The 13,979-nt window shown below is 38.3% G+C and overlaps 2 protein-coding genes across 2 annotated transcripts; both read right to left on the reverse strand.

The window, feature by feature from the left end:
* Positions 1–1,700: 1,700 nt before the first annotated feature.
* On the reverse strand, positions 1,701–5,701 carry LOC140787785 (receptor-like kinase TMK3). The gene is made up of 3 exons (XM_073136886.1): positions 5,570–5,701; positions 2,983–5,281; positions 1,701–2,465 (listed from the first exon to the last, which is right to left on the reverse strand). Exons 2-3 carry the CDS (start codon positions 5,270–5,272, stop codon positions 1,954–1,956), a joined length of 2,802 nt encoding a protein of 933 aa, XP_072992987.1. The 5' UTR covers positions 5,273–5,281; positions 5,570–5,701; the 3' UTR covers positions 1,701–1,953.
* Positions 5,702–8,336: 2,635 nt separating this feature from the next.
* LOC140786903 (E3 ubiquitin-protein ligase PUB23-like) lies at positions 8,337–9,888 on the reverse strand. Its single transcript, XM_073135613.1, has one exon. The coding sequence runs from the start codon at positions 9,799–9,801 to the stop codon at positions 8,566–8,568; it is 1,236 nt and encodes a 411-aa protein (XP_072991714.1). The 5' UTR covers positions 9,802–9,888; the 3' UTR covers positions 8,337–8,565.
* Between the last annotated feature and the right edge of the window lie 4,091 nt (positions 9,889–13,979).

The following is a 13,979-nucleotide window of genomic DNA, read 5'->3' on the forward strand; positions in this document are numbered from 1 at the left end:
CTTTTCATCTTTAGTGTCTAAGATTGCTAGGAAGAGCAAACTTGGCATTAGATATACTGAAGCTCATTAGTCCTTCAGATTTAGACGCTTTATCGGTACCATGCAGAGAATTACAGGCAGTTTATTTCGTAATAGTTAAAGGTCTTGAAGAGTGATTAGATGTATTATTACAACCACACTGCTAGAAAAACGAATCTTGTGACTGTTTGTTATCACATAATTTTGCTGCTCATAATTGCTGATTAATAATGCAGAAGAAATATTCTGGAAATGCCAGATGAGTCTCATGGAAATTATGGTGAATGCATTGGATCACATTTCGTACTTTATCTAGTAATTGCCTCCTAAATTTCGAATCTAGTCTAGTACTAATCTAACAGTATTCATCTTCATCAATGTATTCCAATGGCATTTTCTATATGGTACTTCATTGTTGTTTTGTAATCTTGAAGCATCTTCTGGATGGCAGCCTGTTTTCCTATCAATGTCTGTCAGACTGCAAGCTGTTCAGTACTTTGCGAAGAGTAATTTGCGAAAGAGACGATCTAGGATTCCTTACAGTTGCTGATACTTCTCTTAAGAAGGCCAAGAAAAGGAAAGAAGTAATCTTGATGCTCCTTCTCTTCTCTATCCATCTTATATGATCGTATAGCATCATTTGTGCTGAACGAATACATAGAATGGAATAACAAGCTTCATTCGTCTCAGGCTCAAATTGGGCTTTTAAAGGTTGGGCCAACTTGGGCCATAAATTTAGATCATGGAGGCTAATCTTGCATTCCTTTCCCTTATCTGATTATTAGATCCAAATCTGGACCACTAACACTCCGACACCATAATGAGATCATGATGATGGAGACATGGAACTGGTGTGGCCATCCTCATAAATCACGAGGAAAGGGAGATAATGGTTAGCGATTCCATATTGGTCGATGAATGGGACAGTCTTCACAGTGACATGGCACTATCTCTTTTATTATTATGATTAATTACACTTAAGCTTTCTAAACTATTATTTTGCTACGAATTTTTTTTTTTAAATAGTATAATTGCTAGTGCATTGTTTAAAATAATGGAATTGTCACTATGTTTTTTTTTTCAGAAAATATAATTATGCCTAGTTATAGATAGGAACTATCCTTCTCTGCAATAAAAGATAACAAAATTGACCGCAAATTGTTATTAATCTATCTACCGTTGTACTTTGGAGAGCAAAGTGGACATATATTATCCAATTTGATAATTTCCATGGTTGTATGCCAAATTTAATGAAAGATTTTTCTCTAACAAAGTTTCTTCCGTGACGGCACTGATGACATTTTATGGTCCAACAAACCAATCTATGTATGTGAGGCATTGGTACACCTAATAAAGTGTCAAGACACTCAGAATAGTACAATTTTGCCTCAACTTTCGATATATGTGGTCCAGCATTCCATCTCAATAAATCTTTGAACAATCCTCACAAGAGTAACAAATGCAAACTCAACACCCATCATACTTCAAAGCTCGAAGAACGATTAAATGTGAATTAGTAAACAATTAGATATATAAACATTTCAAGTTATCTTCCACTGTCCAGCTGTTTGGCACAATGAATGGTAGTTTTGACTGGCTAAAGAAAGCTAGCTTTCTCTATCAATGAAAGAGATCTCTAATGGAAGACAGCAGATATGAATCAACCGAGAAGAATGAAAAGATTCCGACAAAGAAATAGTGCATACAGTGGAGGACAGCTCCATGCAAGAAACATTCAACTCCTTTTATACAATTGTGTAAACAAGCATAAATGTCAAAAACCACAAACCTCAATCCACACATGATGATAAAAGAGATCCTCGAAAAACATCCATATACATGAAATTAAAATAGTTTACGTACATGAAACTAAAATAACGTACGCGCAATACGTACAAAGAACAGAAGAACCAAATGAGCCTGGACTAGGTTTGTTCACCGGCCATCTGCCGATGTGAAGGATTCTGCGAAACCAGCAGGCCTGGCTGGGATGCTTTCTTTGCTATCATCAAGGTTCACGAAACTTCCAACGGTAGTGCCATCTGCAGCTTGCCAACCCTTCACCATTTGAAGGAGCGGCTGGGCTAAATCGATACCCAAATATTCCTCTTGCTCATCATTTGTGGGCTTCCATTTCTCCACCAGTGGGGCAAGCACATTCACAGCATGCCCCATGTCCGGTCGTTGGTTTGGCTCTCGTGCTGTGCAGTGGCCTGCAAGTTCTGCAATAATGCGAATGCTTTCAAAGATCTCGTCTGTTAGATCTATAGATGGGTCGATCGCTGCCTTGAGCTTTTCTTTGCTGTTCTTTACTTGACAGAACCACGACGCCAGGTATCTGGTTTCCTCTGGCCGCTCCTCATCAAGTGCCATCATACCAGTCACTAGCTCCATCAGTACTACCCCATAACTAAAGACATCGGCCTTTGTTGTAATTTTCCCGGTCACTGAAAGAAATCAAGATAACAGTACTTGAATCAATCAAGAATTTATGCACAAATTAATTAGTTAAAATGCTCGGATAAAACTACTGATCGGGGACCTGATATTTAACTAGACGAAGAAGGACATTGTTTCTTACCTGAACAAGATTTGAGAATTCAGAGAAGTTGGCAAGTAACAGGTACATTTGAACGAAATATTATGTATCATGTATAAAGGAAACATGACCTGATAAAGCACAAAAGGAACAATCCAACAACAGCACAAGTTCATAACATCAGATTATTCTGATAAGCTAGCCAGTATAAGTGCTAGACATATAGTTTATTATGTCAAAGGGCATAAAAGCAACACAAGAAAGATACTTCACAATGAATCATAAAAAGACCATAATAGATTACTGTTCAGAATTTAGGTAACTAATCCTTTAATTGAATATCTTAGGAACATAGAATCTGAAACATAACATAGCCTTTTCTGATACATTGGTATTGATTGAAGAAAATATGGAGAAATGCTTACCAGCATATTCAGGAGCCAGGTACCCAAATGTCCCAGCAAGCCTGGTTGCCACAGAATTCTTCCCATCAGGTGCAAGCTTAACAAGTCCAAAATCCGAGACTTTTGCTCGATAGTCATTGTCAAGGAGTATGTTTGATGATTTTAGATCCCTATGGATGAAGCATTGATTAGCCAAACTATGAAGATACTCCATCCCCCGCGCAACATCCAACGCAATATTGAGTCTTTTTTTCCAGGATAAGGGCTCCATATTGTGTTGCTTCCACTGGAAAAGATGCTTGCTCAGAGCTCCTTGATCCATGTATTCATAAACTAGGAGCTTTTCATTGCCTTCTATGGAGTAGCCCAATATAGATACCAGATTGCGGTGTCTAACCTTCGTAAGAATGTCGATTTCAGCTTGAAATTCATCTGTAGCTTTGCTACTTACAACACCAGCCTCCATCCTCTTAACAGCTATGATAGTTCCGTCATGCAAATCTCCCTTGTAAACGACTCCAAATCCACCCCGGCCAAGCACATTCTCCTGGGAAAATTCTCTTGTTGCATTACGAAGAACCTGAACAGATATTACAAAACTCCCTGCCTCAATTACATGGACGTTGCTTGTGCCGCTGCCGTTCCCGCTATGCTGATCACTAGCAGATGCACTGTTATTGATATTATTTGCTACAGCTATTTTAACCATGTTGTCTGGATCGGATGAACCTCTTGGGTGCACAACAATAGAGGTTGGTGTCATTAAGGTATTTTCTTTTCCCTTCCGCCGGAAATACAAAAACAGAGCAGCCAATACTATTATCAAGACCCCAATTGCAATTGAGATGACAATAATCAGGATCTTTAACTTTTCAGAACTCGTTGAAACTCCACCACTATCACCACCATCAGAGGATGGACTGCCGGGAGAGTCAGGTGTGCCAGATGAAGGAGATCCATCCAATAATGGATTTCCATCCACAAGCACAGTCACACTGCTAGGGAATGCCGGAACTGGCGGCAGCAGATTATTTGAAGAAACATTTAACAATTTCAATGATTTCAAGTATGTTAAGTTTGAAGGAATGGTACCAGTAAGATTGTTTCCTCCAAGCCTGATGTAAACTAGAGAATCCAAATTCCCAAGCGATGGACTAATTGTGCCATTCAATTGGAAGTGTGGCAAATTTATGACAGACGTCTTGCTACCAGAGCAAGATATCCCTGACCAGTTACCAGCACAAGCATCGTTACCTGACCAGGCAGCAGCAAGCTTAGGTGGATAATTCACCGCGGCGAGAAAATCCAACAGAGCGGTAACCTCAGGACTGCAGGACTCTCCAGGTGTCAAGGAGCAGAAGGAATTGCCATCGTAGGAGAAGTTGTAATTCGCCTTCGGAATAGGACCCATGAACATGTTGTTCTCAAGCCTCAACGACTCAAGCTTTGGCAGGATCGTCAAGCTCACCGGAATGAGACCAACAAGTCGGTTGTTGAAAAGCCACAGCTGCTTCAAGGAAGTCAATGCCCTGATCCCTTCAGGTATCGGCCCAGAGAACTCGTTTGCATGGAGCCAGACATCAGTGACCATCGTCATCGAAGCAATAACATCGATCGATCCAGACAATCCACTTCCTTGATTGTTAAGCCAAAGAATCCGCATTGTCGAATTAGCGAAACTAGCAGGAATCCCACCAGTAAAGTTGTTGTAAGATAACATTAACCCTTCCAAGTTCGACAACGTCCCCAAGTAATCCGGAATCGACCCGACCAATCCACAATTGATCAAACTAATATTCCTGAGCTGCGCCGAGCTCGCCAAATCCTGCGGCAATTCCCAACCGCCGGAGCTGAGATTTAAGGAGTTCCCGCTCAAAGACAAGATCTCCAAGCTAGTTAATCCGACGAAGAAATCCGAGGGAATTGTGTCGAACAAGTTGTCGTCAAGAAAAACTTTCTGCAAATTAGATAAACCACTGAAAGATGGCAACTTTCCGCGAAGTTTGTTACCCTGTAAGCCGAGATCGGTGAGCATGGAGAGCTTCGAGAGGCTTTCCGGCAAGGTACCGCTAAGGCCAGCGTTTTGGACCTGGATTTGGACGACCCTAGAGCCGGAGCAGTACAAGTTGGGCCATTGAGGAGTGCCGCAAGGATCAGTGCTGTTCGATGGCCAGTTTAAGGCCGATGGGTTGTCCAAACCTTTGCGAAACTCCTCGAGGATGGCCAAATCGTCGGGGTCTGTCTCACCCCAAGCCAGTGAGAAGAAGATGAGATGAAGTAGGAGGAAGACGAGCTTCATTCGAGCTCTCATGGCGATTCACTGCATGCAGAGAAATGCGAAAGGTACTAAGTACACAAAGGAGAGTGAGAGAGAGAGACCAACTACGCACAAAGCTCCAACTTTGCTCCGGGAGCAAAAGCAAAGGCAAAGTTGCGAGCTTTAGGCAAGACCGCAAGAGGGACAAGGCCCAGATGTCTAAAGATGCAAAAGGACCCAACAATGGAGTAATGGAGAAGTTTGTAGCTCCTGAGCTAAAACCCAGACTACCCCCATTGAAGAGAGAGAGAGAGAGAGAGAGAGAGAGAGAGAGAGAGAGGGGATTTGTACCTTGGTATGTGGGTGATGAAACTTTACTGCACCTTGGAGTTGATGTATTCGGTTCCTCCTCCCCCATGAAAGACGGGAAGAAGAAAAGGTGGTGTTATTAGTCCTTAAAATCTTAACTAATATTATCATAATTTAATCATATTATACTTTTTATTTTTATTTATTAATTTTAACCCTGTAAACTAATCAATATTACTCAGATTATTATTTTAAATTTATAAAAGATGGTTACTTCTACTGATATAATTCCTTCTAATATTTACACTTAGTTAGGAGGTTTGCCCATACATAATATATTCCCCAGTGATAGACAGGGCCACATCATCACAGTACTTACAAATGGTACATTTATTTTCTAGGGGTATTCTCCTTGTATTTATTTTTCTATCACACTTGATGCATGATGACAAAGTTTGCAAGCAATATTGTACCCCACTTCTACAAGGTTATGGACCACTACAAGTATTAGAATAATTTTCTCTAGTTTCATCCTTACCATCTTCATCATCATAATTAATTAATAAATAGAAAATGTAGCTTACCATACAAGAGATCAGGGTGCTCCTATATGTATATATTTTATGACATTAGATATTTTTCTCTTTTAGTCAACCTTCAATTAGATATTAAAAATTCTCCTAATTCTCAACCAGAAGCTTCCTCTCTTTTATTTTTATTTTTTAGTTGCTTCTACTGTTTTATTCCCCATGAAAACAACAGTAAAATGTAGTGGGAAGTAATGGGTTTGAATTCTCCTATCCATATAAAATAAAATAAAAATTTAGCAACCTAACATTTTATTTTGAGACTCACTAATTTATTTGCCATTTTATGATGTGGGTCCTTCATTTTATTGTCAAAGCCACAGCATCTTGTTTCAATCTACAACCCAATTCAATAGGCCTGATTGAGAGAGAGAGAGAAAAGCATGGAGGCAACTAACTACCCATCTCACTAATCCATTCCAAGTCCATTTGGTTGCAATTAGTGAAGCCTAATCACACATTATCTTAATGTCTACATGATCCAAAATGTCTCTTAGTTGGCATCAATTAAGCTCTTAATCACCAAATTTCTATGGGCATCAACATAATTAATACATATATGGATGGACTAACAGCTTTGCATGTTCTATATTCAAATGATTAATGATCAAGGTTGCCTGCATGATCGACCACCATGCACCTTTAACAAGCATGTATATCTTCTTCTTTCTTTCTTTTTTAATTTGTATTTTAATATATTAAAATTTACCTAACTTGGAAACGCGACATTTTAGCTACTGGTGGAGGTCGGCTGGACCCCATCTGATGACGAATGTTCCTTTCTATAAATAGAAAAAAAAAATATTATTAGTATCAAATCTTAAAAGGGCGAAGACAAAACGCCGAATCAAATAAATATTAAATTATATTATTTTTTAGTATTTAATCGTTTGGTCTTTTTTGTCAATTAATTGGTCGCGAATCAGGTGGTCTGAACTAGAGCATTATTAGTCGCTTGTAACCTTAATTAGGGGGCAAAAAAAAAAGAAAATATTTTCATTTGCCACCCTAACTTTTTAGAGATATTAAAATTTACACCCTGTATTTCTACTATTTGCAATACTTGGCCGATTAAAAGGCTAAAATTCACCAAAGTTTGGACGATGGATTTCGATATGCCTTCACAAAATTTGGATGTTTTTGTCTGGTCTATAATTAAATGTTAAGAAATTATTTGATTGATAGTATAAGTCTTAAATGTAAATTAAATATGCACGAAGATCATATTTATACATATATCTATGAGTGGTGTATAAATATATTAATTAATCCTGGCCCAAGGATTAAGCCATTGATTCAAGCCTAGCCGGGCTCAAAGTTAGCCCTATAGATTCAGGCCCAAGGCCATCTCTTCCATCTTTTAAGCTGGGCTAGAATTGGACCCTAATTAATATTTTGTTGGTGATGGGCCTTCAATAGTTTAGATTTAAAGATTGCTAATTGTTTAAAGAGAGAAGGATTGATTACTTACCTATAAATAAATTAGCCTATACTTTAAAACATAAGTACTAGATTAGGTATGTTTGAAAACTTTGATTTTTAAATATAAGTCACTAATTGGATCAAGTGAAATCTATGAAAAATATCAAATCTTCTAAAAGAATTACCAAAGTGTGATTTGTTGGAAGAATTATGTTTCCTAGGGCAGATAAAATGAGAATAAATTGGAAGGCCCCAACTTGTTCTTAACAAATCATGAGTCCATCCATTTTATGAAACTATTCTTGAGCAAAAGGATCTCCCACATAGATTTCTTGGATTTTAAGTTTTATCCATAACATCACTTATTGTGTTATTGAATCATAATTAGCCATATATCCTAATAGAACTTAGGATACACGAAGACTTAATATATATTTTCCAAAGTCCAAAATGTTGAATAATTAAATCTATATTAATAACTCCAAGTCAAATAAATAATAAAAACTCCCAAAGGCAAGAAAGAAAATTTGCTAAAACTAGGTCAGCGGTCTTCAAACACACCTAGTTTTCAGTCTCGTATTAAGGTTTTAAAACAAATTGGACATGTAATAAAAGAAAAAAAAGGGATAGACTTAACATAGTAAAAAAATATATACATAGTACATCCCTAAGATGACTAATCACAATGCTTTGAATCATGTTTTGTTTTTATGGTAAATATTGCCAATTTTTACATTACATTTCGTACCCAATCTTAAAGACAATTTGTCTTGCCACTCCTATCAGAAACTCGATGCAACTTAAGAACTAATAAATTTTTCTATAAGCAATTATATAAAGAACTTAGAAATGAAGTGGACAGGCAAAATTTAAAGAGAGGAGAAAGGATTCTTCTCCTTTCTCTCTTATATATGATGAGGTGCTTGAATGAGTATGCTCCTACCAAATCTTGCACTAATTTAATCAGAAAAAAAATGAATCAAACTACAATTACTCATCATCGATCGAAGTGCAAAAATCTTGGATCAATTAAGAAGGATAGAAAGCCAAGAACTGAGGAGACAAGCAAGGCGATGCCTTCCAAACCCTTGCATGCAACCTCAGTATCTCCCTCGCCTTCTCCTTGGTCTTTACTCCGCACTGATCACTTTGCAGCACCAAGCACAGCTTCCCCACCACCCCCACCTGCACCATCTCCTGCAGCACCGCCGCCGTCGCCGAGTACTTGCACACGGAGTGCAGCACCCCCACCGCCCTCTCGCTCGCCGCCGGCGAGACCCTAATTATCTTCTTCGCCACCACCGCGATCCCCGCGGCTTGAGCCGCCACCGCCGCCCTACCCTCGGCGCACCCGCAAACCCTATCGAGAACGACGAGCGCTGCTTCGCAAACTCGCCGGTCCGAATCCTCCAGTAGCATGTCGACGAGCACCGGGACGGCGCCGGCGTTGACTATTTTGATCCTGTTCCTCCCCCATGGGCTAACCCCGGCTAAGACGTGCAACGCCGCCTTGGTTGCATGCAACGAGATTTGATCACGTAGGACGTTAACGATCTCATGCAAGAGGTCTTCACCCATACGTATCAATCGCGAAGGGGAGATTACTCCGACGATAGACTTGAGCAGTAAGAGCGCATGGGTTCGAGATTGGTAGCTCGATCTTTGCAGTGTTACGGTCAACGCCTGGATAAAGTTGCTATTCTTCTCGATTAGGCCGATAAGTGATTGCTCGGATAGTTGAAGAGAGTACAGAATATGGAGCGCTTCATCAGTTGCAGTGATCTCGTACTCGTACTCATCTCTTGGACTACTACTTTTGCTGTTGCTTATGATGGAAGCTAAGATCTCTACAGCACCGGGGGTGGATTCAACGAGCTTCTTATTCCTCTCGCTCTCGGCAACGACGAGCTTGAGGCTTTTTAGGGCCTTCATCTGCGTCGGCGCCTGCTTGGCCTCGTCGAGGAGTGCGGCGATCCGGGCGCGGTCGACGGGGGGCTTCGGCGTCGGGAACCGCTCGATGCCGTTGGATGTGTTGAGGGTGCACCAGGCCTGGATTAGCCGCCGGAGCGTGTGGTTCGGCGTCAGCTCGGACTCCGGCGGTACCCGCTGCTTCGTCATCGGGCAGCACTTGGCGTCGCCTGACAAGAGCCACCGCTCGATGGCGTCGCGGTCGTAGGTGATCCCGGTCGAGAGCGTCACCGGATCTTTCATGATTTGGAGGGATATGGGGCACAGGAAATAAGATGGAATCTCCACTTCCTCCATTGAGATCTATAGTAGAAGAAGACGAAGAAGAAGTCTTTACTTTTTTTGGGATCGAACGAGGAGTAGATCTTCAAATATTTATTGAATCACCCATCAGTAGATAGAGTTATGTCTATATATAGAAGCTGAATCTAAATAAGAGAGGAGGAGCGAAGTCCACGCGGACTAAGTAGTTTCCAGGAAGAGGGAGAGGTAACTAATTAAGAGAGTTGACAAAGTTAATATATAATTTTCGTACTAATTAACTAGGAGGCCAAATGGCGGCTGGATTTGTACTTCTCTAAACTCTGACCTTCTCGTTTGCTTGGATAAGTATGCCATAAGATACATATACATATACCTAATTGGTCAGCTTTGACGCACATTCCTCACCCTTAGCCACATATTATTCTTCTTTTGGCATATTTCCACTTCCATGTTAGTTTTATTATATTAAAAATTCGCACTCTACCTAGCATGTTTGAACATGTAGTCCTATATATATATAAAGTATATAGTAATAAAAATTGACACACTTAATTTCTAGCATACTCTATTTTGAACATGTCCTCCTGCATCTCTAGCCATTGTGTGGAATTAATGTTTCTAGCATATACTTGAACATGTCTTTGGGTGTTGGGTCAAATGTGAAAGATAAAATGCTAATCTTGCTACGAATTGGTTAGCCTTAAGTGCTATTTTAATTCTTTCTATGTCATTTTTGTTTGGGATGACTCTTCAAACTTCCAATTTATTGTCGGTAAAGATATATTATTTAAAATGAAAAAGGAAAAGAAACATTTAGTCCTATTTTATTTTTATTTGACCAGTGAAAATGTAATAAGCTTGCTACAAAATTTCCCAATATCCAATGTATTTAGAAGGATTTATATATGTATAATAATAATGTCACCGAATGCTAAACGTTTAAATAAAAAGTCAACTCCTAAATTTCATATAATTTATGAGCCAAAGACTAGAGTTGGTCTTTGTTCTACTTCTACAACCAAATTGAGCTAAAATTGTACCAACTATTGCCGAGTTGTAAATAGAGAGCAAAATTCAAATGGAATGGAATTAAATAGAAAAAGAAAAGAAAAGAAAAAAAAAAAAAGTGGAGGAAGTGGCCTGGTTTTCTTCACTGTTAACTACTTGGTCAAAGTTTTAGAGGGGGAGAAAGGATAGAGATGGATATGTGGATGAGAAGACCTTTGGATGCCATGATGGGATCCACGTAGATTAGTTTGTGACAGGCTTCTCAATGCCGACACGAGCCAACCAATTGGCAATTTAGTATCACACGTGTTTGACTTCTTTCCTTATATTATGAGGCACGTGAATAAATCTATGTGCTACTGTTAATTAAAGACTTAAACTAACTTTAGCCATTTTGGTAGGTAAGAAAAGTCACTTATTTAAAATTTATTTTCTATGTCTAAAAATTAAGCTATTAAAAGATGATTACTTTCTTATATTATAACATTTATCCTCATTTTTTGACCGAAATAGTTTGATTGGCCTAATAAGTGAATTTGACTTCTATTAAGGTACTGTATTAATTCATCAATTACTCTAAAAGTTTAAGTCGTTAAAAAAATAATATTTTTTATATATATTTATTTTTTAGCAGCTAAATATTCCATAGAGCCTACCCAATCTTATTTATAAATAATATCTATCTATCTAAAAGTACTTTTCTAGAGTATTTCAACCTTTTATTATCGTTTAAGAGTGTTATTTATTTACACACAAACTATAAAATAAAATAAAATATTCTCTAACATCTTTTAAAGTAATTGGTAAGTTAAATGCATGAATAGTCTGAATAATTTGTAAAGATTAAGGAATTACGTAGACTAAGAAAAACTACGCAACTTTGGCAACCTATCATAACCTTCAAATCCACACAACCTAGTTTGACTACGTATAAATTTCATCAAGAGGTAACCAACTGTTGTCATCCACTGTTCCAAATATAGACTTTTATTATGGGTCAATATTAACAGTTCCACTGGTGGAGGAGAAGTCCATGCAATAAGTCAAATAGGACGGCTTCATATATATGTGTATATATTGGTATGTATGCGATGGCAAGGAGCTAGCATGTATGTGGACAGTAATGGAACAGCATCACATGGATGTAGTTGATAGAGGGTTTTAATGCAACCTAACCTACTTCATTCAATAATATTAGAGAGGAGAGAGAGAGGAGACTTGGAGACTTGGGAAGAGAAGAAGAAATAGATGAATTTTTAATATAAAAATTGTCCAAATTAATAGAAGAAGATTGCCTTTGAGTTAGTCACCATTTTGATCGATGTATGGATCAATGGGCGGTGGTGATTGGGATGAGAAAATTTTAAAAGTCCACCATAATTAATAAGCCAGTGATGAAAAGTTACCATTATATATTTTTAAATTTCTTTTACTATATATATATATATATATATATATATACTTAATTTAATTTCTAGACCACATATATTATGTATATTGGACGTTCTAGTTGTATTCTAATCACAATCTCAACAGTCTGTTCTGATAGCTCTCTGAAGCGTTTGGAGACACAAAGGATATGTATATAATTTGAATAAGCTAATTAAGCCTGAGATGGGCACTAAGTATAGTTGCGTTTCTTCGATACAACCAAATTATTCCATTAATTAAAACACGTAGGAAGATGCGTTGCATAAAAAAGATAGATAGATAGATAGATATGCTGCAATGAAGGCAATAGTGGTGGATGGTCCCAAGAAGTAGATCCACTTTAATTTAATTAAGAGCAAAACTAGCAAGTCGAGCAATCATAATGATTCCAAGATTCACACCAAGAACTTAATAAAAAATAAAATAATAATATTAATAATAGTAATTAGAGCCTGAGTGGGTTGGAAAGCCCAATCAAATTTAGACTCTAATCGACTTAAAAGATATAAGCAAAGCCAAATCTTATTTAAGGCCCATTAAATTTACGGTCCATTTTACTATCGCATTGCTCTCTGGGCTAGTAGATATTATGACCTGATTTTGAGCTCGAGTCTAAACGAGTGGATAAATAAGTAATTTCAAGCCTAATTTAATTTAAATCTAAATTGAGTTTGATTAAGTGCGATTCAAACTTGAACTGAGGTTGGAATAAAGTTTTATTCAATAAAAAAGTTATAATTATTAGTATAAAGGCACTATGAGCATTTAGATCTTGATCTAAAGGTTCATATTAGTCATATTTATTATATAATGTTTTATTATATTTGAGCTGAGCTTGATTAAACTGACTCATGATCAAGATGGCTCACTTTCAGAGAGTCGAGTTTCATTGAGCTGAACTCAAGTCTATTTGACGGCAGCAGGCTTAGTTTCTTATATTAATAATATTAATGATCGCTGCATATTTATACTTGGTCAGATCAAGAATGCCTCTTTTATATAACTTATTTATAATATAACGTAATATAATATAATATGAAGCTAGGAAATTAATATTTTATTCCTTCAACGAGGTCTGACCATGTCTTGAATCTTGACTGAGACCATTCATCATCAAACATAAATCCCAGCAAACCATTATTAAATTGCTGTGAGACCTCGTCTCTTCTCTGAAACAGTCTGATTTCAGATCACCAGCTTCACTTCCATCCCAGTATATAGTACTCCATCATCCCTCCTCCTCTCTTTCTCATGTACACAAACATACACAATTGAAATTTTCTCTTAACGCTCAAATGGACTCTTATCAAGTCACCATGACCAAGCAGTCGTTGCATGGCGCCCGGCCGGCGGCTCTCAAGCCGCGAAAAGAATCCTACAAGATCAAAAAGCCGCCCGCCGAGCAACCGTCGACGCAGCGCCGTCCTCCGGTCATAATCTACGTCGCTTCGCCGAAGATCATACATGCAAATCCTAGTGACTTCATGTCACTAGTGCAACGTCTCACAGGTGCAGGTGCAGGTGCAGGTGCTGGTGCTGCTGTTTCTTCTTCTGATACTTCTAATACTTCTCTTCTGCGGCAACCCTCACCGCCGGCGAGAAACAGCGAGGAGGATGTGGTACTTGATGAACTGGTAGGAGTCGATGATGGAGAAAGATCCAGTATCCCTTGTACTCTTCCATTGATTATGGAAGTAGGTGATCTTAAATACTTGCATGATATTGGCTCAGCTGGTAATATGTCGTCCAATCCCTTTGTGCCATCTCCTTGT

The sequence above is a fragment of the Typha latifolia genome, chromosome 4 (genome assembly GCF_019914945.1).
Source record: "Typha latifolia isolate L0001 chromosome 4, TyphaL0001v2, whole genome shotgun sequence".
NCBI classification, from domain to species: Eukaryota; Viridiplantae; Streptophyta; class Magnoliopsida; order Poales; family Typhaceae; genus Typha; species Typha latifolia.

Coding starts and splice junctions, on each gene's coding strand:
- LOC140787785 (XM_073136886.1), bottom strand. CDS start 5,272: ATGAGAGCTCGAATGAAGCTCGTCTTCCTCCTACTTCATCTCATCTTC. Junction 2,466..2,982: donor CCTGGCTCCTGAATATGCTG/GTAAGCATTTCT, acceptor GATTTCTTTCAG/TGACCGGGAAAATTACAACA.
- LOC140786903 (XM_073135613.1), bottom strand. CDS start 9,801: ATGGAGGAAGTGGAGATTCCATCTTATTTCCTGTGCCCCATATCCCTC.